Source organism: Podarcis erhardii (genome assembly GCF_964252035.2).
Source record: "Podarcis erhardii genome assembly, chromosome: 3".
In the NCBI taxonomy this organism is placed as follows: domain Eukaryota; kingdom Metazoa; phylum Chordata; class Lepidosauria; order Squamata; family Lacertidae; genus Podarcis; species Podarcis erhardii.
The window spans coordinates 93,579,646-93,603,107 of record NC_138507.1 but is presented as its reverse complement, the minus strand read 5'-3'; the positions used below and the strand labels follow the sequence as shown (position 1 = coordinate 93,603,107).

Here is a 23,462-nt window from a genome sequence, read left to right as displayed (position 1 = left end):
CCAGCCGATTCAGAGTCCTGGCTGCTGCTCAGGGTCAGAGTCATAACAGAGGAAGACCTGAACCTAAGAGGGAGGGCACACATGTCACATTTACAAGGTCCCAAGTTCAATCTCCAATTAAAAGGTTAATGGGAAAATACCTCTGTTTGAGACCTTGGTGAACTGCTGCCAGCATGAGTAGAAAATATTGGGCTAAATGGACAACTAGTCTGATATAGTTTTCAGCAGCTTCCTGTGTCTCTAGCCATTTGGCATGGGTGTGCCCTTCTGTACAATGAGGAGTTTTAAATTTGAACCATCTCTTTAAAAGATCCAAAACGAACACTTCACTTTTCCTTTTCCTGCCAACATTACAGTTTATTTATAAGATAAGTTTTACTCAAGAACTTTAAAATTACAGCTCTTTGAATGGACTTCACACACAAACACAGTGTCCCCCACATACAATCACTGAAGCACTTTCATAATGTCAATGTTTCACTGCAGCTCAGAAAATAAGGTACTAAAACAGAAGAGATTATGAGTAAATGCCATGCTAGTTTTGCGCTGTGGGGATGAAAGAACAGATGGACAAATTGGCATGCATGCATGCCAAAGCTATATCTAATGCAACATCCTACAAATCCTATAGATTAGATACATAGCAGAGGAATTAAATATTAATACAATTGATAGCCTAAAGAAACCTACCACCACTCCACAAATTCTAAAATTATTTTATCCAGTAAATAATCCACAATTTACATTATTGTGGGATGTATTCGATGTGAAATATGATCTCAAATATCACTTCTGAGCTCCTCTGCAATTAGATGATATTGTGATCCTTCTGCAGAGAGTTTATGCAAGTTCAACTCCCACAATATTGCTTTTCCTTGAGGCTAAACTACAAACAACAACAACAAAGCAGACCTACTACACTGAGGCAGGAAGGAGGCAACAAAGTACACTCACAGACCCTGGAATATTTAGCTGCTGAATCACTGTAACACTCACTATTAGGCAGGGTTCCTCCATGCCGAGGAGGCTTCAGAATAGCACTGTTGTTGTTGGATTGCCTCAGCTTTGCCTCCCAGTGCTGATGCAATTGAAGCTGCCACTTCCAATCTTTGAAAAGCTCATGTATGTAAAAGATGTGTGCCCACAATCAGGACTTGTCACACTTCTGCTTGTACCATGCCTAGAAAGCATTGGTCTGAGTGGGTTTCCCCTTGCCCCACTTCTTTCTCAGGGAAAACCTGCTCTTTAGTGCTGAATTGGAACAACCATCAATCCGGAGGAAATCCGAATTGTTATTTGCTCCGATTGAGTGCTAAAGACTGGCTTTCCCTGGGGGAAAGCAGTGGGACAAGAAGAAGTGTGGATGTACAAGTTTAAAAACAATAAACAGGTGTGCATCAACAGAGATTTATGCTGCAGGACAAGGAGCAAATATATGCACAGCCACAAGACAGAATACCATGTGAATACAGAGCAAAATGTTATATCATTAGCTCTATTTTTAAAAATATGAAAGATGAGGTGCCCTAATGCACAGTACGCTAGGGTTTTAAGCAGCAGAGCTGAAGAACAAACACTATACCCAGCTATTGTTTACAGACACTGTCTTTGCTTGAAAATAAGATTGCCATAGTCAATGTTGAAGAATGCCAAACAGTTTCTGCAGGAGAAACTTTCAAGAATAGGTTGCTGTCGTCTTCTTCAAATGCCAAGGTCAGCACTGATTTAGGTTATCAGCCATTACAAGGCTGAGTTAAGTTGAGACAGACAGAAGGAAAGCATTCAGTGAAATGTCCTAATACCAGCACTTGCTCTCTTAAAAGTGAAGTTTCTAATTCACACATTGCACTTTCCCCAGTCCTCATCCTCTACAAGATCTCTTATTTATTGTTTTGCCCACTACTTTCTAAAACAGAGGTCTCTAGCCCGACACCCAATGGTATTGGCCTTTTCCAGATGCCTTTTGTATGTATATAGACTTCTATGATCACAACACAGACCCAATTAAAAAACCACAACAACCAGCTATGGTGACAATTCTGTCTCCATCAGAAGTGGCTAGTTTGGTGCCTACCAGGAAGGAGAGAGGTGAGGGAGTGGGGTGGTTGTCATGACGCAGTGGCTGAGTCAATCTGGTACTCTTGCTGCTGTACTCACACTATGCCAACCTTCCTACCACATTGTTCCTTCCCATCCTGGTAAGCACAGTGGCATTCCTGAAAGGATGCTTTCTTTGTGGCTCTGCTTCACTGGGAAAACCACACCTGTCCCCCATATCTACTGGGACAACACCTTCAGAAGCTTCACACACATTTTCTAGAGTGATACAAACCACAATCTGCCAGCAATGCCATAACACCATTTCTGTGGGTCAAATACGCTGCCTTACATAATGATGATTCTGGGGTGGTTCCCAATATGTCAGGATAGACTAGTCTGTACACAAGTGGATAAATGGACACACAGACAACATAAAAAATGGTTAACAGAACGAAACATTGGCCTGGTTCACATATAGCACTAAATCATAAGTGCGGCTTGCTTCGATGTTCAAACCCAGCCCTGAAGACCAATCATGGTTTGTTTTCCAATAACTAACTATGATGTGAAGCCATGTTTGTTGTTGGCCTATGACCCATGGCTTGTTTTGGCACCATGTCTGCACCCAGCAGCCATATTTAACTGTGATTTGTTTGGCCACTCCACTCCAGATGAAAGAGCAGCTGGATAACAAGCCAAGCTTTGGAGGAAATAAGACACGACTCTGCCCTTTAAAAGTGTGTGCAATTTATTAGCCTTCTTGTGTTCCAAATCTCTTCTGCTGTTTTCAATTTTTAGGGGGTGGGGACAGCATGCATATAAAACCTTTATAAGCAAACACAAAAAAATGCTATTTCTTTTTACTATTATTTTGTCATGGTTCTATCATTAAGTATCTACATCCATTAAGTATGTGGCTCGGCATGAAATGATCAGGAGCATTTCAAGCCCAGATTAAAGGTATCAAAACTTTTGCTCAGAAAACATGTTAGAATTTAGACACGGGGCATCGCCGCCGCCACTGCCCTGTGAACTATAAACAATCAGTAAGAACAGGAACCAGATGACTGGAATGCATCATTTAATCTGTCCTACTTTTTTTAAAAAAAGCATTATATATTTAGATGCAGTAAAACCCAAAAGCTTGGCTGCGTTAGTATTATAATTTTAGTCTTGTCTGAAATACAAATAAACCCTTTAGAAAATGATGACCCTGAAAAATCTCTCTCATTGCCAAAAGGAAAAGAAAACTCTGTACATTTAGAACACCTTTAAGCAGATGTCTCTCCCCTCCTTCGCTTATTCTGTCTTGGCATATTACTTTAAATTCACATCCAAAAGGCAGACTTGTTGATCTTGGTACTGCTTTTTCAGCTTGGAGGTACAACTAAGTTAGTTGTTTATTTTGCATGTTGTTTGGGGAATAGCCCTCAATTTTTGTTATGTTTATGAAGGAATGAAAATATTCCTCATGCCAAGATTTATTCTTATATTAACTTGACTGCCAAGAGTGGGTAGAATTTAACAGGTGTATTAAGAGTAGATTTTAACAATATTTGGTCACAGTTCCTGGGGCTACTTGACATGCAGATTCCTGTATATTCATGTCTGTAGCACTTCTCACCTCTCTTTTTATCTCCTGCTATATAAGTTGATTGACAGTTTAGTTGAAAGCTTGTGATGGTAGTAGACAGGATAACAACAAGTGGGGGGACCTACTTATCTATTGGTATTTGAATGGTCATAAAAAATTAAATAAAAATCTAGTTAAATTTGCTGGGCCTCCCTTAAGACAACCACTTATATGCAATGTTTTCTCCAAAAGGCTGTATATACAAGTATATGCGGAAGATTCTATACACTAGAGTCTGCTGCCATGCATACCTGCTATTGAAAGCATCAAGGAAATTATTTAAAGTGTCTCTTGTAATGTGATAATAAATTAGAATATAATTTTATTCATATGCACTCCCACAGCAGGGGGTGAGGAGAACCCAACTGGGCTGCCAATAATAATAAATTCTGAGCTTCTCGGTCTTGCATATGATTCAAAGTGCTGGGATGACACAAACTTCTGGCAGCAGAGCAGCCATGATGCTTCAGTAATTCACAGGTGAGTCCTGGCCTACTACAAAGGAACTTTAGGAATTTCAACAAGACTGAAGTGGGGAGGGAAAGGTTTGCTTTTCAAATCCATTCAAACTCAAGCTAAAATGCCAACTCTGACCCCATTCACAAGACTAGCTGTCCTTGAAAAATTGGCCAATTCATTAAGCGCATAACTACAGCCCTGCTGGATCATCCAGCCCGGCATCCAATTTTTTTCCTGTAGCTAACCAGATGCCTCTGTGAAACACAAGAGCAGAATAAGATAGCAATAGCCATCCCAACTCTCATTTCTCATCAACTGCTATTCAGCCACATGCTGCTTCTGAACCTGGGGAGCTCATACAGTCGCTGTGACTAGCAGCTGTTGAAATACATCATCCATTACAGTCTCCAACATGTTCATAGGTGGATTAATTAACCTCTTCAGTCAGTGGCTGAACCAAATCAAGGAAGAAGAAAACCACCCCAATGTATACACAACTGGATTATCCCATACCGTGTAACACAGGGAAAGCTGCCGTGGCACCCTCCAGATGTTGTTGAACTTCCAGCTCCAACTGGTCATGCTCAACGGCTAATTGATGGGAGTTGTAGCCCAGCAACATCCCAAGGACACCATATTGCCCACCCCAATGTAGCACAAGCCCAAATATCAGGTCACCACAGCAAACATGCTTGAAAACAAGGTCAACTCCCTATGATGTCATAGAATCATAGAATCATAGTTGGAAGAGACCACAAGGGCCATCGAGTCCAACCCCCTGCCAAGCAGGAAACACCATCAGAGCACTCCTGACATATGGTTGTCAAGCCTCTGCTTAAAGACCTCCAAAGAAGGAGACTCCACCACACACCTTGGCAGCAAATTCCACTGTCGAACAGCTCTTACTGTCAGGAAGTTCTTCCTAATGTTTAGGTGAAATCTTCTTTCTTGTAGTTTGGATCCATTGCTCCATGTCCGCTTCTCTGGAGCAGCAGAAAACAACCTTTCTCCCTCCTCTATGTGACATCCTTTTATATATTTGAACATGGCTATCATATCACCCCTTAACCTCCTCTTCTCCAGGCTAAACATGCCCAGCTCCCTTAGCCGTTCTTCATAAGGCATCGTTTCCAGGCCTTTGAGCATTTTGGTTGCCCTCCTCTGGACACGTTCCAGTTTGTCAGTGTCCTTCTTGAACTGTGGTGCCCAGAACTGGACACAGTACTCCAGGTGAGGTCTGACCAGAGCAGAATACAGTGGCACTATTACTTCCCTTGATCTAGATGCAATACTCCTATTGATGCAGCCCAGAATTGCATTGGCTTTTTTAGCTGCCGCGTCACACTGTTGGCTCATGTCAAGTTTGTGGTCAACCAAGACTCCTAGATCCTTTTCACATGTACTGCTCTCAAGCCAGGTGTCACCCATCTTGTATTTGTGCCTCTCATTTTTTTTGCCCAAGTGCAATACTTTACATTTCTCCCTATTAAAATTCATCTTGTTTGTTTTGGCCCAGTTCTCTAATCTGTCAAGGTCGTTTTGAAGTGTGATCCTGTCCTCTGGGGTGTTAGCCACCCCTCCCATCAGTCGTGAGCTAGATGCTCATCAGTCATGAGCTAGAAGGCATGACTATGCTCTCCTGGGGCAAGGAATCTACCCATAGCTCTTGGAAATCACATTGCAAGACTCATTAGCCTGCTCACTTGTTCTTCTACTGCCACCTACCTGCTTGTGCCATTACTGATCCTCCTTTAAGAGAGAGTGCACACAGATACCAGCAACAGCTATGGATGATCCTTCACACCCTAGATCAAAAACACAGTGAACCCCTGCTCATGCACTCCTCCTTGTTTTTTCCTTTTGCAGCCAGAAGACGAGAGAGAATCCACAATGGAGTTCTAATGCAAGCCAAAACAGAGCAGTGGAGGGTAATAGGTAGCTATTTTGCATCCACTTGCTCTCCTGTGTTGCCAGTTTCCCTATTGCTTACTGTACTTCCAGTTCCAGCTCACATCTATCTTACCCCAAGTCTTTCTGTACCATCAGTATTCACCTCCTTCTCCTTTCAGTGAACTATTTTTTGTCCCACATACAGAGTGTGCATCCACGGTCCCCAGTGTTTTGGGGCCTAGAGGCACATTTTGAAACTGAAGAAACTGTTGTGGGCACCACAAAACACACATTTCACAGAATAATTTAAAAAGTATGATGTCCAGAACCCTCCAGCAAACAGGCAAAATACATATAGACACTGCAAATAAAACACAAAGAAGCAGAAACACTCTCCCCACAAAAATAGGACATTTCCTCCAAATAATCACCCCTTGCAAAAAAACAACAACCAACCCTCAGTTTAAACAATGGTAAAATTTTGGGAAGGGTGTACAAAGGGTGTCCACTTGAGATGCCACCAGGAGACCATAATGGACTTCAGGCTCAAACATTTCTGCAAGTTGCTTCAAGCCTAGCATAGAGAGGGGTGTCTCTCAACAGATTGCTTCCATTTCTCCTTTTGGTGTTTCTCTTTAGCCAGACCTTTCCCTACAATTAAGTGCCATTTGGCATACCTTTCCCTGTCCCCACATGCCCCATAAGCAGGTGTTTTTAGTCATCTGCAAAGAAGTTTATTCCGCTGAATTACCTTATATAGTGCAACACTGCCCACAGAACAAGAAGAGCGGAAGTGACTTTGTAGACTTCACCCACATGCACATTTCGCCTACAATGATAAGCCATTCTTTTGCCTCCCTTGTCATTTGGTTCCCAGGTTGTTGTGGTTAAGGTTAATAAGCAAATTAGTCCCAATTATGCTGTTCGTAAAGGGCACTTAGAATTTCAAGCTATGCTAGCAAAAAAACCCAAACCAAAACACCCCTAATTACTACATTATTTATTTGTCTTTTGGAGGGGGCTGAGTCTTTTCAGTTTTACATTGTGCACACAGGGTCTTAAAATATTGCAGCATTGTTTGTGTGATGTGATGCAGAGAAAAATGTCTGTCTCTTTCATAAGTACTTATGCTGCTTGAATACTAATTATTAGTGTTACGAGAATGTTTTATATTGGCATCTAACACATTGCTTCATACGCTGCATGCCAATAAGTAGACAAAAATAGTGTGATCCTACTTCTTTATTCTGAGTTAATGCCTCATTTCATTAACTGGTGGATTTAGCTCCACTACAAACCCCAATCATCAAACTGTCAACATCACTCAGGCCAAACCCAATGGTACCAGTTGCTGTCCTCGCATTTTGTCATCCACTGGTTCCTAGCAATTTATGGGCAGTAGCCCCTGGCCAGCACACTGGACAGGAGCCATGCCACCTCCAAGTGCAGTTGTGTACTGACATGCAAAATAGTACAACGATGAGTGTGTCAGCACCAGCTGGGCAATAAGACTTGAAATCAACACATGAACAAAGCTTTTTGTCTGCACTGGCCAACTGTGCATCAATGATTGCCATTCCGGACAATAATTTTAGTGGGGGTGGGGAGAGAGAAAATGCATAGCCCTTTGTTGCTAAGGAAGCATCTTTCCCTGCCATTGTTAGAGCCACCTTTCCTCAAAAAGCTTCCATTTTGTCTGGAAGGGTAAGCTAGCACAGGACTAGTCACAATGGGTAGGGGAGCACAAGTACACATTGAAAAGCCATGATGAATATAAAAGTGCAGCCCATGTAACCCTGGTCTCTCCAGTGCAAAGGAAACCTGGTTCCCAGCAGAAACCTGGGGGAGTGTCTCTCTCTACCCCATTCATTTTCAGAAAGCTATTCCAACTCTGAACTCCCCTCCCTCCCTGTTTCTGTTTTTGTCTCTCCCAACTTTCCAAGTAGTTATCCACGACAATTTAAGCATGCTGATGCTTTCGTTTTGTTCTCCTTTACCCTGCTTTAGATTCCTGTGTGCCTATCACCTTCTTATGTCCTATTTGACATTATATTTCCCTTTCTTAGCTTTCTTATGCTGCTGTTAGGGTGCCTGTGACACAGTGGTAGACCATCAGCTCCGCACATCTCCACGTTGGGCTGGGAGAGACCCTTGTCTGAAATCCCAAAGAGCCACTGCCAGTCAGTGCAGACAATACTGAACTAGATAGGCCAGTATAAGGCAATTTCCTACATTCTTATGTTCCCAGTATATTAACTCCTCTGTAGATTTAACCAACTTCTTCCCAGTTCTTTCTAGGTTCTTATTTTTTGAACAAACCACATATAGGAGTACTCTAAACTCTGCCTTGTTGTCTCATTGTTCATGGCCCTTTGCAGAAGCACCAGTCCTCTGTCACAACACACTATGGCTCTGTATTGAAGATCCTTACACATATTGTTTTGATCTACGGTATTAGCCAGTGTGGTGCAGTGGTTATTGTAGGGCCTGGAAGACCAGGGTTCAAATCCTCACTTAGTTAGGCCTGAAGCTCACTGGGTGACCTTGGGCCAGTCACTGCCTCTCAGCCTAACCTACACTTGTTATGGGGATTAAATGAGGACGAAAACATTGTATGCCACCTTTAGTTCCCTGAAGAAAAAGATGGGATATAAATGCAGTTTAGATGAGGACCTAAATTGTGCTCTCTCTTCTGAAGCCAGTGCACTTGCTGCAGAAGATGCAGGTGCTTTTTCCTCAAACTGGCACTTTTGTTGCAGGAAAGTCGCATGATGCCAGCACCCAAACCACAATAGTCTGGTGGCAGAAACATGCTCACTGCTTTCTTTGCAATTGTTAAATTTTAAGTGGACTGCAATTTTTCCACAAGTTAATTGGGTACCTCGGACAGTGCCCACGAGAAGTAGCACAATCTCTCTTCCCCACACCACCTTTCCATCTCACATTATTTGGTATACCTTTTTAAGGGCTTTAAAATAAAAATTAGCTTGAGTGCACAAACATTTGCCATGAGACTCATTAAACTGAAATAGCAAGCGTCAGCAGAATTATCTCCTTTGCAGCAACTCCAGAGATATTTCAGGCCTTCTGGTTTCTTTATTAAATTATTATTATTATTATTATTATTATTATTATTATTATTATTATTCTTATTCTTATTCTTATTAATTATTATTATTAGGGAAACTCCACACCCCCTTCTGCAATGCAGGACATGTCTCCCACGAGCACAAGAACATCTTGTCAATTTCATTTCTCAGCTTTCCATACATAGCACAGGTCAACTTGGCAAAGCTCCATAAACACAGGACTGCATTGCTGTGCATTGCCGCTGTGTTGTTAACTTTGCCATTGGTTACTTTCATGATTTATTATTATTATTAGTAGTAGTAGTAGTAGTAGTAGTAGTAGTAGTAGTAGTACTATGCAAAATTCACTTGCTTTAATTGTGAGAATTTTTGCAATCCACCTTGGGACCATTTGGTGTACAATTAATAAAACATTTTAAAGAAAAAACAAAACAAATTCCTTCCAGTAGCACCTTAAAGACCAACTAAGTCAGTTCTTGGTATGAGCTTTCGTGTGCATGCACACTTCTTCAGATACACGAAAAGTGCATGCACACGAAAGCTCATACCAAGAACTGACTTAGTTGGTCTTTAAGGTGCTACTGGAAGGAATTTGTTTTGTTTTGACTATGGCAGACCAACACGGCTACCTATCTGTATTTTAAAGAAATAGAGGCTTACTGAAGATTGCAAAAAAAAAAAAAGGAGCAACCTACTCAGAGTAGACATTGAAATTAATGGATATGACAAGCCTATGTACATTACTTTCAACGGGTCCACTCCTACCTTAGAAACAACCCTGTTTGAGGCTGGGATGCACTTTGAAGAGCCATCTCACACAACTAGTCCTGTACAAGTGCAACCCATTTCATATAAACCATTTCCCATAAAGAAAAATTAATCTATTGGTTCAATTAAGTAGTATTCATTCAGAACTCCAGAGATCAGAACTTGATTCAATTAGTTGTTGGAGTTGGAGTTTGCAGGGGGTGGGAGAAACCTAACATTAATATGTCTGAATTTTCTCTCTGGTGTGCAAGCTTAAATCGGTTTTCCTAATTATACATTTAAGTCACAGGAGCAAACCTGCATGTCTTTGCTGTGCTTAGGTGGGAAAGATTTATATACATGCCTATTTCTGGGGGGAAATATCCATGTAATGTGCCAGGTCATTCCATATAAAATAAGACAATATGACATGGGTTTCAGCAGGTGCACATCCCGGGGGCGTGGCGCGCCGCCTGCAGGGGTATGGCGTGCGTCCTGGGGGCATGGCACACTGCCTGCGGGGGCGTGGCACCCATTACTTCTAAGGAATAGCTAACTCATGAGTCCCAAGGGATCCTTCTTCCTCTGGCAAGCTTTCTGACTGACGGAGTGCTCCTTAGGACTTAGTGGCCACTCTGTTTCCACCTCATATTCTGTGTCTTGAGGTAGTTAGGTTACTGTGACCCTGATGGCCCTGAATCCTTCTGCTCTGCCTCACGGTCCTTTGATGAGGGATGCTGCATTTTGATGTTTCCTTTGGGAAGCTCTAGGTCAAGCATAGGCAAACTCGGCCCTCCAGATGTTTAGTGACTACAACTCCCATCATCCCTGACCACTGGTCCTGTTAGCTAGGGATGATGGGAGTTGTAGTCCCAAAACATCTGGAGGGCCGAGTTTGCCTATGCCTGCTCTAGGTCATCCTCTGAAAAGGATTCCTCCAGTGGAGGCATGACAGGGAGAAAATGCTCAACTTGGACTACATTATGCCTTAAGAAGCTGTTGCTACTAAGTTTTGCAATGTTCTTAACTGAGCATAGGTGGCAAAGTCCAATAAGGAACTTAAATGTGAAAATCCAGAGTTTTATAAGCTCTATACTTTTCTTTTAGAAGTCCAAGTTTATATGTAACTTATTAACATATCCACCACCATCAAACTTCCCCAATAAAATGTGCTGTTTTATTATGAGTGTAGGTGTAGCTGTGAATCATTTATGGACAAATTAGGCAACAGGCTCTCTAAACACATTGAAAAGTAACATAGATAATTTCAGATTGGCATGATTATTAGAAGAAATGGTCTGTGTGGTTTCTTCAGCGTTAAACTTTCCCATGTCAGTTGGCAAGTTCCATCGCTCCAGTGTTTCATAGACAGAACAAAATACATTAACAGTTGCACCGAACAAAGTATGTTATTCACCACAAACACAAATTAAAATTCCCTTAATAGTTTTCCTATCAGAGATAGGTAACAAGTTTTATCACTTTCTTAATCCTCCCCTCCCCCCATGTATTTAAGTGTTCTGTATTACAGTCCCATGGACTGCAAGAAGATCAAACCTATCCATTCTTAAGGAAATCAGCCCTGAGTGCTCACTGGAAGGACAGATCCTGAAGCTGAGGCTCCAGTACTTTGGCCACCTCATGAGAAGAGAAGACTCCCTGGAAAAGACCCTGATGTTGGGAAAGATGGAGGGCACAAGGAGAAGGAGATGACAGAGGACGAGATGGTTGGATAGTGTTCTCGAAGCTACGAGCATGAGTTTGACCAAACTGCGGGAGGCAGTGGAAGACAGAAGTGCCTGGCATGCTCTGGTCCAGGGGGTCACGAAGAGTCGGACATGACTAAACAACAATTACATCCTTCACCAGTAGACCCTGGTTTACATCAAGAAAAATATACAATAGCCTACAACGAAATATAATAAAAACAATTATATTAAGTCCCAACACAGGGAAGAAAGACAGCAGCATTCAATTACTCTGAATCTATAATTTTTTCACCCCACCCCTCCTCCAAAAAGAAAATACGGAAAGAGGTATATCTTGACTCGTTTTCTACAACAGTGTAATGAAGAGGCCAGGAACATGTCAGCAGAGAGTGAATTACAAAACACAGTCACCTTCAAAAAGGCCCTTCCCTGAGTCCCTAGTACACTATGTACTTCTCCAAGATCTCAAGGCGCAGGCAGGTCTGTGTGGTTGAAGGCATTCTCTCAGATACTTAGGAACCTGGTTATTCAGAGCTTTAAACGCAAGGGTAAGCACTTTGAATCTGGTCTGGAATGTAGGCTTATATACTGCACAATAAACAAAGTATATCAGCGGTGAACATCACATCCATAAAATAGGATAAAAATGCTTAGTCAACATCTAGACAGGGATACACAATAGCCGATTGCTGAGCAATGCACCAGAAAAGATCTGTGTAAACAGAAGAGTCTTAAGCAGGTGTTTGAAACAAACTACCGTATTGATGGTGAATGCTTAATATTAAAGGACAAAGAGTTCCACAAGCAAGGCACAGACACACCAACTGCCTCATTTATTGCTGAAGCAAGGCAAACATCATGTGTTACCCTTAATAGTGTATCACTGGCTGAACATAAAGATCTGGAAAGAATGTACTGTATAACTTTCCTAGGTGCTTTTCATTTAGATTTACTTATGGAAATAAATTTATTCTGCATCCTTTTCAGGTTTGTGTTTTTGGGAGCAAAAATAATATGGAAGCGGAATTATTCTTTACAGAGTTACTGACAAGAAAAAGAAAACGTTTGCATGTTATATTGATTTGGGGTAAAACAGCAGAGCCTTGCTGTCAACAGAGCCTTCAGAGCAGGAAGATATAAAATAAAAGGAGTTTAGAAGTTAAATTCTGTCCTCAGGCAACCATTAATTGAATCCATTACAGAACAAAACATTAAAACAGCCAGGCACTTCATTATTACATGGAACAGTTTGCCATTGCTTACTTTATTCTCAGCATTTTAGAGTAGAGAGAGAGGTCAGCTTTCAACACAATTCTTTCATTTTAAAAAATGAATCTGTTTCTGTTCTCTGCAGGAATAATATCTTGTGCAGATTGTATTTGTTTTATTGATATTTTATTTTGCTCTTTGGCAGAAAATATATATATATATATATTAGTGTCTTGCTGTTAAATGTCTGCTACAATTGTTTTTAAGGTTTGCATTGTATTGACTTCGTATTGAGTTAATTATGTACTTTTCTCCATCTATTCTATGGAGGCCTGTGGCTGACAGCAATAAAACTGAATTGAACTAGGCTTATTTCTATAAAAGCTCAGTTATTCACATTTAGCTTTATTATGTACACTTTAATACCATTAAACCTACACTTTAATACCATTAGACCTAGAGAACACTTATATTAGTACAGATGTTGAGGGGGCGCAATGACCGCAAGATTCAGTTCAGATCCCAATTTGGCACTTGAGAAAACAACCAACCTCAAGCTTTGCAGGCTGCCTGATTCTGCTCAGGGACTACCCAAATTTACTCCATTTATCTCTGTTTGTTACATATTCACCATTGGAATTTAAAAAAAAAAAGATTTTTAACTTTTATTCCTTCTGAAATAACTTGATGAAATTGCACACTAGCCCCTCCAGAGTGGATAAAGCCTGCCAATTTACAAACATATAGGTCCAGGGACTTTTATTGTGGGTAACATCAACCTTGCATGTTCTTTTTTATAAGGAAGTATTTATAACTATTTCATTTGGTGGCAGAATTAGATTAAAATTAGCAGGGAAATTCACTCATTCTCAGGGCATGAATCCTGACAAAGGTCAGAAGGATAGCTGCCATGGTTCACCTGCAAAGGCAGTCATTACAACCTGGGGGTAAGTTTTTTTTTAAAAAAATGAACTCCATTTTCTGGTTTGAATATTGCAAGCACAGGAGAGATGCCCTGGGTAAGAAAGACTGCAGCCTCAACAAAACCAAAAGAAACAATGCAATCTGGCAGCAGTAATGATGCTTTCTTGTAATTAAGCAATGCCCACAGTGGGATGAAAATATGTAAAAACATCAGTGGTTACAAAGCTGTTTCAAATCTTGGCCATCTGGCACAGCACTTAACATCATGCCATAGTGCCTAGGTCAGGTAGTACCTACTGAAATCTGATAAATGGGGAAAATATGGGAATTGCATGCACAAGCCTGCACTGCCAGGTTTTGTGGAAAGCCTTATCTGCAGAAAGAGCTGCCTCGTTTGTCTGCCATTGGCTGGCCCACAGAAAACTGAGTGACACTATCACACATTTCACAGCACTTCAAAACATTAGTATATCCCTCTAGTTTTTATTTTCTATATGAGACACCCTCATTTATTTATTTTTTAAACATCAGCTTGTTTGTGTCCTTGGATCTCCTGCCAAAGTACCCATACAGCTTCCTGCAAACTCTCAGGCAGAGAGAGTTAAACAGAGTTAGCAGAGTTAAATGTGTATAAACCCATTGGTTTCAATGAGCTTAAATCCTATGTTGAATTGTGCCTGGATCATTCCCATGGGATCTCTATTAAGCAGCTCCAACCTAGTAAACACACACACAAAAGCATAGCACAAAACATCTGACCACAGATACAAACTTAAGCTGAGTGCATACCAATGATGACCGTCTTCACGGCCACCAAAAACCAGTTAAAACCAAGAGGCATTACATACTATTTGATTCCCAGCTTGGCACCTAACCTTGAAAGGCATCTCATTTTTAACCACCTCTACATGAGAAATCCAAGCAGTTATTTCACATACAGACTTCCCTTCAGTAAATGTGAGGGATTTGATGGCCACATCTGGACACAGCACTTTTACATAAACCAAGGATGTAGGCTCCCCAGATGTTGTTGGACACCAACTCCCATCAGCCCCAGCCAGCATAGCTAACAGTCAGGGACAGCTGAAGCTGCAGTCCAGCATTAACTGGAGAGCCTATTTGAACTGGTGGTAATAAGTTTGTCTTGCTCCAAACACATCACAATCATAGAATATTAGGGAGAAACAAACAGGCTAAGTGCTGGTTTGGAAATAATAACCAAAACCTTAAATCCTAACTAAAGAGTTTTCAAAGTTGATGGAATAAACAAAGATCTGAAAGTTTCCAGTATTATCCCTAAATGGAACAGTACTCATCCGAAAGCACTGCAAGGACTTTCTTCTGGTGCTGGCCCCAAAAGTTGAAAAGAAGACAAATTTCTCTTTAGAAGAGCGGGGGTGGGGAGGGGATTTGCAAAAATGACACATGCAAATTTGCTCTAACAGCAGCATTTAGCTCAGTTAGTACTTTGGACAGCTCATAGTTTCATAGAAGGATCACTGTGAAAAGCCAGTTGGGGTTGGTGGACTAAGATCTTCACCTCATCTCACTGGCCCTTTCTGGCTACATAAGAAGTCTCGCTGCTATACCAATCCCTCGCTGCCAGTCTTGACTCAGGGTTAGCCACTGGGCGTGGGGTTTCTGGCTGTATTGGATCAGCCTCCAAATGCTGATCCCAAATAGCTATTGTTTTACCTCAGCCTGTTACTCTGAAGAGGGGGGTGCAAGACTCCCCAATATTTAAGAACTGATTTGTTCAGATCATTGTTTATATATGCCTGGTGTATCCCAGGGGGATTTCTAACCATGTGAGTGGATGCCTCATATCACTGTAGGAGGATTTATTTTTTTTAATCAGGGCGGAAAGGAAGTCTTTTCCCCACTGAGCATCTGTGTGCAGCCTTTCCTCGTCTACATTTGGGAGTGCAAGGGTGCTTGGACTTCTTCTGATTAATATCTCTTTTTCTTGGAAGGCGGAACACAGTGGTTCTCCCTTTAGCATGAAGTAGAGCATGAACAGATTGATGACTATGTGCTTTCCTGAAGAAGAACCTTCTGTGTTTGAGCGGGCTGGGAGAAGGTCCTTCCATGTATCTAGGGTGACAGAAGCATCTTTAGAGGAAGAATCGGATTCTTCTACTCTTTACAAGCAATCCTCAATTTCAGTAGGAAGCAGTCATTTAAGAGGTCATTCCCCTGAGCATTTGCAATGAGGGGAGGGGGGTGGCCACTTTGCCTTCAAGCTGGGATGGCTGGGTTTTCCCCCTTTTTTGAATTGGCTGGTTTGAGAAGCAGCCGGGCAAGACCGTGGAATGATAATGTCCCCCCTTTTTAGCATTTGTGCATAGGAGATCAATAGCCGGAGCTGTCTCCTCCTACGTGAAGGGGGAACCTGCCCGTCAGCAGCTTGCCAGCCTCGCTCGCTCGCTCCCTCCCTCCCTCCCGGTTCTGCCTGTCACATGAGTTCGCCGCTCACTCACCGCCTGTGATCTGCGCGGGGCCAAAGCACAGAGCCAGCTGGAACCACAGGACCACCAGGGAGAGTCTGGACTGCGAGCGCTGAAGCAGCGGGGGCGGTGGAGCTGGTGGGGGGGGCGGCGGCCGTGGCTGCTCCTGCCGCCGCCGCTTCTCTAGGAACGGATCCCCGCTGCTCGGGTTCATTCCATGATACATCTTTCATCCGCAAAGGGCATCGGGATTGCAACGGTCTGCAACGACAGGAACAGGCAGCTTTGCTTCAGCAGCACACGGGCAGTTCCCTCCGCACACCTTCCCGCCCCCCGCCCCCCGGAGGAGGCGCCCCTCACTCAGGCACTTTCGGGCCCTCCGCCTGCAAAACAAGGAAAACCTATCCCACGCCGGGTCGCCCGTCCGCCGCGCGCTCCCTGGCGGCAGGATGGCAGTGGTGCTTTCGCATGCAAGAACCGGCCTGCCCTCCCCAGGTTTGGCGCCGGGGGGCCACCCCCTCCTACCAACGTCACCTTAGCCGAACCCAGAAAAAAGCCCCGCTCCGGCGGCGGGAACTCCCGTCCCCTCCCTTCTCCCCTCACCCCGGTCCCTCGCCGGCGACGAATACGCCGTTCCTCGGCTCCATTCCCTTCTAAAGTCCCGCCGCTGGGGGTCTTCCTCTGACCGACCCGCCCGCCCGCCCCTTCTCGGGAGCTCCCGGTCACTTTGGGAGGCGCGCGCCGGAGTCCCCCGCGCGGTTTTTGGGCCAGATGCCGAAAGGGAGAGAGCGAGCTGCGAAGTTCTCTCACCTTCCTTCCCCCAGCGCCGCAACCCTCCCTCGGTGGCCACCAGCCCCTCTCGGCTTTCCCTCCCCCCCCCCCGTCCGCGGCGCAGTGCGCCCTTTCCTTACCTGAGAGCTGCCCGCCTGCATGAGGGAGCCTCTTTGCTGCCTTCCCCCCTAGCCAAGCTCTACCGCTGCAGGGCACGCGACCCTTCGCCGCCGCCGCCGCTGCTGCCTCCGAGTCCGCACTCCCCTCAGTTGCTAGCGGAGGAGGACGGAGAGAGACTCACGGCGCGCGCCGCTGCTCGCGCTCATCCTACCTGTCTGCAGGGGGGGGGAGGAGGAGGAGGAGGGGAGCGAGGGAGAAGGAGGCAAGAGCAGAGAAACACCCGCGAGGCGCCGGCTGCCGCAGCTGCTGCCAACGAGGAGGCTGAGCGTGCACCTGCTTTAGTGCACGAGCCGCCTGCCACGCTGCTGCTGCTGCTGCTGCTGCTGCTCCCGGGAGGGGGGCCCTCCGGCTGGCGCGCGGAGCGGGCGGCCCTTGCTGCGTTTTCCCGGGGACGAACGGCGAGCGGAGGAGTGCGAGAAGGAGGAGGCGGTGGCAGCAACTGTGGAAGCCATCCTCGGTACTACGGTGGCCCCCGAGGCTGTCACCAAGCCTGCTCTGGGACTGCTGCAAGAGCGGCGAGCATTTCGGAGAAGGAGGCGCCTGGGCTGCCGGGCTCCCCTCCCGCCCTTCAGGAAGGGGAAACGCGCCTTTGGAGCCGAAGCGCGAGGGGGGTGCTTGGGGGCGAGGGGCACGTGGGTCGCGATCCCTTATGGATCGCCACCGACACTAAAGGGGCATGCAGCTAACTCCTAGGTGGCAGCTCTCTCTGTTGAAGTGGCGGCCATTTTCCAAAACTGACACCCGGAGAGGTGGAGAAGGAAGCCGAAGGAGGCGGTTGGCATTTAATAACTTGCTTTAACATTGTAAACTGGATGCGATTTCGCCTCCATTTTCAATTTGCAGGAGGGGGCCGCTGGGGGCGCTGTTTGCAACCTTTGCTTCGGCATAGTATATCTAGGCTCGCGCGCCCGCGGTTGGAAGTTCAGAGATTTTGGCCTGTGGTCGGCTGCTACGTCTAAGAAAAACCCCACCGCCCATAAATATACAGTAGTTGAACATAATAAAAACGCTGGTTTGGCTCCGTGGAAACAAAGTGCAATTTCATAAACAAAACCAGCTCCATTTGCAAACCTACAAGCCCCATCCCCTGACCCCCAAAAGTGTTCGTCAAGCCACGGGCCTTGTATAGTTAGCGGTAATTAACACAAGGACTGATTTAGGGACTGAATCTCCCAGATGTGGCAGGTGGCAGATTAATTTGTCACTAGGAGGGTTTGTGGAAATTTGGCTCGACCATAGTGTTTTGGCTCCTGAGAACACATTGACATCAGGCCGGTCCTCCTTGTGAGCAGCTTTAGTAATAAGATTTATTGCATGTTAATCATACCCTATTCATTCTGAAGTGCTTGGTTTCCAAGCTATGTTTATTAAGTTTATTAATTGCTTTACAATTTTAGGTTTGTAATTAAAATGTGTGGTTTCAACGAGTAGGCAAATGTCATTCACAAATCAACATGGCATCCACAGCAAAGGAAATCAAGCACGTTGCTCATGTAACTGTAAGAGATTAGCCATGCAGTGATAATAGCATTGCAGTTATGTGGCCTGCATGGGCAATTTGTTAAAAGAAGCAAAACAAAACAAAAACTTCAAAGCTCAGTAAAATTAAAATTCAATTATCTGACTGAGCGTTCCAGGCAGGAATCTTTCTAGACCCTACTGGAAATGGCAGGGATTGAACCTGTGACCTGTTGTAAGTAAATTATGTGTTTCACCACTGAATTATGAGCTGTTAACAGCCTTGTACCTGGCATTGCTCAGGGATTCTAAGAAACAAAACAAGCAGTGCTATTTTGAAAGGTTCAGCCTGCCATCTTGATTCAAAATGCTGTCCAGTTGTATCCAAACATAAAGGAAAACCTGCTCCTTGTTCTTGTGAACCATCATACAAAATTTGGTTACAATATCTTAAGAGGTGTCCAAGTGCATAACTAACAGGCAAATCACTTTCCAAAATATATTGTAGATGACCCATCTCCTGTTTTTAAGTCTCTCCAAAATGTACAGAGCTTGTTTCAAATGATTAAGTGTCAACAACATTATTACATATACCCTGATTGTAGCCATTGCTAGTCTCAGGATCAGATCTCAGGGATGAGATGTGCTCCTGGTGTTTGAAAATGTCATAAGAGAAGTCATATTTACTTGTTTGTCTTCCTAACTCTATTTGTGAACACAGCCAACACAATATAGTTTTTCCTACACATGCCCAACCAAGAATGTATGCAGTTTGTGTGCCACATGTTCTCACAGCTGTGGTGGGAAACACTGACCACAACTTCCAAAGACTTATTCCATGGAATGGGCATTTCATTTGTGCAGCATCCAGCTAAACTGTCCAGCTTAGATCAATATGCTCCCATAATAGATCAGTCACTGCCAAGCCACAGCAAGTCTGCCAAGTTGCAGAAGGATAATACAATTACCACTAGCAGCACCAGCTGTATCTCTCAAGTTGAAGGTGTTGATATTTCCTGAAATGTCAGCTGATACTCAATTACATTCTGGTGCGAACTCTTCAGACGTTGTGAAAAAGGGAACGTGCAGTGAAGGGTGCAGCTGCAGCCCTCCAGATGCTGCAACTTCTATCGTTGGCCATGCTCTCTGGGACTGACAAGAGTCCAATAGCAAGAGTCCAACAACAACCATCCACCCACGGCACTGTTAGACACACCACAGTAGGAGTGGGGAACATTTTTTAGCATGAGGGCTGCATCCCCTTCAAGACAACCTTCTGGGGCCTACATTCTAGTAGTGGGCAAGGCCAGAAACAAAAACAAACAGAGCAATGGATATAAATTTTACTTTTGTACAGTAGGTTTGTTTATGTGCACGCACACCTTTCTCTATCATCATCAAGATAAGCACAAGTCATTATTAGAGTTTAAAAACACATTCTAGCCAGGCAAATTAACGTTCAATGGGGGTGTGAAGCAATGCTGGTGAGAGGTGTGACTCAGGGACAGAGGGTGTGACTATGGAGGTACTGTGGCCTGGGGATTTCCACAAGGTCCAGACAGAGTGGCCTGGAGGGACATCTTTGTCCCATAGGCCTAAGGTCATCCCCCCACGCACATACTGCACTATAGCATTACAAAAATAAACAACTGCACTACATGTAGCTTGGACCTAAGAGATTGCACAAGCATGTGTGAGTACCCCACTCCCCAATATTGGAGTTCATAATTTCTCAGAGAAACACAGTGACCCTGAGTAAACACCTGGAACCTTGCACTGCTCAGAGATTGGGGTGGCATGCAACCATATTCATCGAGAAAGGGGGTTTGGCTCAAACACATTCGTGCAGGGTGAGCAACATTCCAGCCTTAGCCTCTTTTTGCACCCCTCTGGCTCTTTTGCTCTGGAACTACAACCTCAGAATGAGACTCTGCTAGGAAAGTGCTATCAAAGATAGATGATCTGGGATTCTGCATGCCTGATGCAAGCTGCAGGTTGCCTTTGAAGAAGGTTTTTCTGTATTTGTTCCATCTGTATCTCCTTCTAACTCCAAGTTGCTCAAAAATGTATTTCAGGTTCACCTGAGGGTAGCATGACAGTCTTTATTTTCCTTTATTTTAAACTGCTTTACAGAGAGGCTAGCTGAAAGCAGCAAGGGGGGAGTGAATGCATATCCATTTCCCTGCCACATTGGTAACGCCTCAGAAATGTTTCAAGGCCATGATTGTAGTTTCCACAACTGGAAGGACTTCAGGAATATTTATCTCTCCAAACAAGTCACACAGTTCCACGAGGATAATACCACTGCAAGGGATTCAAAATTGTAGGCAGTTGACTTGTGCTGTGGGACTTTTACCAGTTTTTAGATCTAGAGTCAGATTCACTCAAATAGGTTAGGATAACAGAGTGGAACAAAATCCAAATGAGAGCATGTATAGAGATGAAGATTGCCTTCTCCAACCAGGGAAGCAATTCAACGCAACGGCCTGCTATGGCGATCATTCCATCAGGGCAGGTGTTTAGTTTTTCAGGCAGAACAACCCCCTTTCTTCCCCCTTGTACTGTTTGGGGGTTCTGACCCCCAAGCTAATTTCAGGGGCCATGGGGGACATAGGGGCGGGGGGGCAGGGAGCCCTGTTGTGAAAGCCAAAGTCTTGTGCAGGGTTTCCACTGATGGGATTCATTAACTGAATCCTGCCCCTGGTTTCCCACAGATACTCTGGACTATTTTTATGCAGTGTCCTCGTAAGCTGCCTTGCAGTCATGGGGAAAGCAGGGTACAAATGGATAAAAGAAATGAAGTTTTGCAGACAGTGCTTTTAGCGGTGTCATCTCCCGGGCTGAAGATAGTGTTGCTTGTACAATGGATATGTATTCTGCCTTCTTTTTGCTTGTTGAATCAAAGGAATGAAATCAGGAAGGGGGATTCATTATCACTTACAGGCAAGAGCACAATCATAACAGATCTTCCAAGCACAAGTGTAAAATGTAGTTATTATAGTTTTACCAATTACTGCTAATTAAGCGTTATTAAAAAGGCTGCAGGCAGAGGAAGAACTCTGATTGACCCTGCGCATCCCTTCGGCTAATGTGACCTATATAAATTATTATTTGACTTTTAAAAGCTGGTTTCAAATATGTTGATGCCAAAATCAGCTTCGGGAAACTGTTTTTTAAAAAAGTATTCTGCAAACATATAAAGCTGGCTTATACCAAGCCAACTGATATATCAAGCCTAGCACCATCAAAGATATCCTAGTTTGCTTTGACACTTGCCCTTTCCTCTGGTTCGCTCATTTTGCACAGAGCATCCAAACTACATTCCAGTGTTTTCTGTGGTCCACTCTCATGCTTTTTCAACTGTCACGGTGTCCATTCCCGTTCCTGCAGGGGTATGGATGATTTCAGGAGTGCAGGCAAATTTATGTGCCAGTTCTTGAAAGTTCTGGGTCATAGATGTGGTCAAAGTGTGCTTCCCTTGTTCTGTTCTGTTCTGCAGTCTGAGAGCAAAACTATAGTGTATAATTTCAGAATGTACCTCTCCTTCAAGTGTTTGGTTTAATCCTTCTTTACGTTTCTATTCTACAATTCCTCCAAGGACATCAAGGGGCTGTACAGAATTTTCTGCTCCATCCCATATGAGTTAGGTGAAGGTGAGGAAAGGTGACTGGCCCAAGATCACCCATTCGGCATTGTGGATTTGTTCCTTGTGTCTCCCTGATCAAGCAGCTCCACCACACTCAAAACAACAAAAACAAAGCATAAGAACACAAAGCATTGCTTGCATGCATGGCCTCCATCCACCAATTGTCTCCGTTGTCTACTTCTTCCCCATCAAAATTTAGACTGTACACTCCTTGACTTGTGTTTTTGCTCAGGTTACTATTTAAAGCATTATATACATACTGTAGATGTGTTATAAGAACACAAAAGAGCCTGCTAGCCCAGACCAAAAGACCATATTATTTAGCACCCCCAAAGTGGCAAACCGGATGCTTCTGGAAAGAGCAAAAAATGAAACCTTACTTAGGTAAGTAAATGAAAATCTCTCTTTGGGCCCCTATTTCCTGCAGAAAATGTTCACAGTGCACTCAACAATGAAGCCTCATTTTTACCAATTTCAAGCAGTGCTCTACATTATATCTAAGAATAGTTGCCCAATACTTTCTTCTTATATAGTCTCAGAGGAGGAAAAACAGATTCCTTGAGCAATAATTAAGCTCTTTGGTATTCTGTATTGATTTTTAACACCTATCTGAACAAGAAAGCCATGAGCAACATGTATGAGTTTATGATTAAAGTTTCTAGGGCAAGGCAGAAGTCATAGGGGATATTGTATTTCAGATGATATAAAATAGGATACGGTGCCTTTCACTTGCATGCTGCTTTTCCTGCTCACACTTTCTGAAATTGGTTACTAAGTTCAGAGTGTTGAGAGAGAGAAATACGGTATTATGCAAAATGAATTTATCTTCAGCCCCATCTGAACACATTGTTTTCCAAATAATATCATCTAAAATATCTCCCAATAAAATAATATATGGGACAGCAAAGGATATAATAGATTCTTATAGAATACTAATATATTGTAACCAGAATAGAAGTTCAAAAGGGGAAGTAAATGTATTTTTAGTCTTTTCATTACTGTAATAGTTATTATTATTTCTTATCGGTAGAAGGCAATGTTAATTTAGGCTTCTTCGTTTTGCTGTCTGTATAATTTTCTTAAGTCAATAAAAAAGGCGGGGGGAATATCATCTAAAATATCAAATCTTTAACTTTTGAGGTGAAAGTATTTGTTATGTACTGAGCTTGGATCCTAGAACAATAGGCAGGTAGGAGCCTGGAATGCAACAACCTGATTGGCCTGCAGAAGCAGTCCAATCAGGCTCCAGGAGGGAAGCAG

General features: G+C 43.6%; 1 protein-coding gene across 3 annotated transcripts in view; it reads right to left on the bottom strand.

Moving 5' to 3' along the window:
• Nucleotides 1-17,480, bottom strand: part of SUSD4 (sushi domain containing 4) — a 72,760-nt gene extending 55,280 nt beyond the window's left edge. Inside the window, exons 1-2 of one of the 3 annotated variants that reach the window (XM_081857811.1) lie at nucleotides 17,059-17,480; nucleotides 16,181-16,408 (exon numbers count right to left, since the gene is read on the bottom strand). In XM_081857811.1, coding sequence (XP_081713937.1) covers nucleotides 16,181-16,373 — 193 coding nt within the window. In that variant the 5' untranslated portion in view covers nucleotides 16,374-16,408; nucleotides 17,059-17,480. The remainder of the gene's footprint in view (nucleotides 1-16,180; nucleotides 16,409-17,058) is intronic. The other 2 variants (XM_081857812.1, XM_081857813.1) reach the window with 2 other exon arrangements.
• Nucleotides 17,481-23,462: the final 5,982 nt, after the last annotated feature.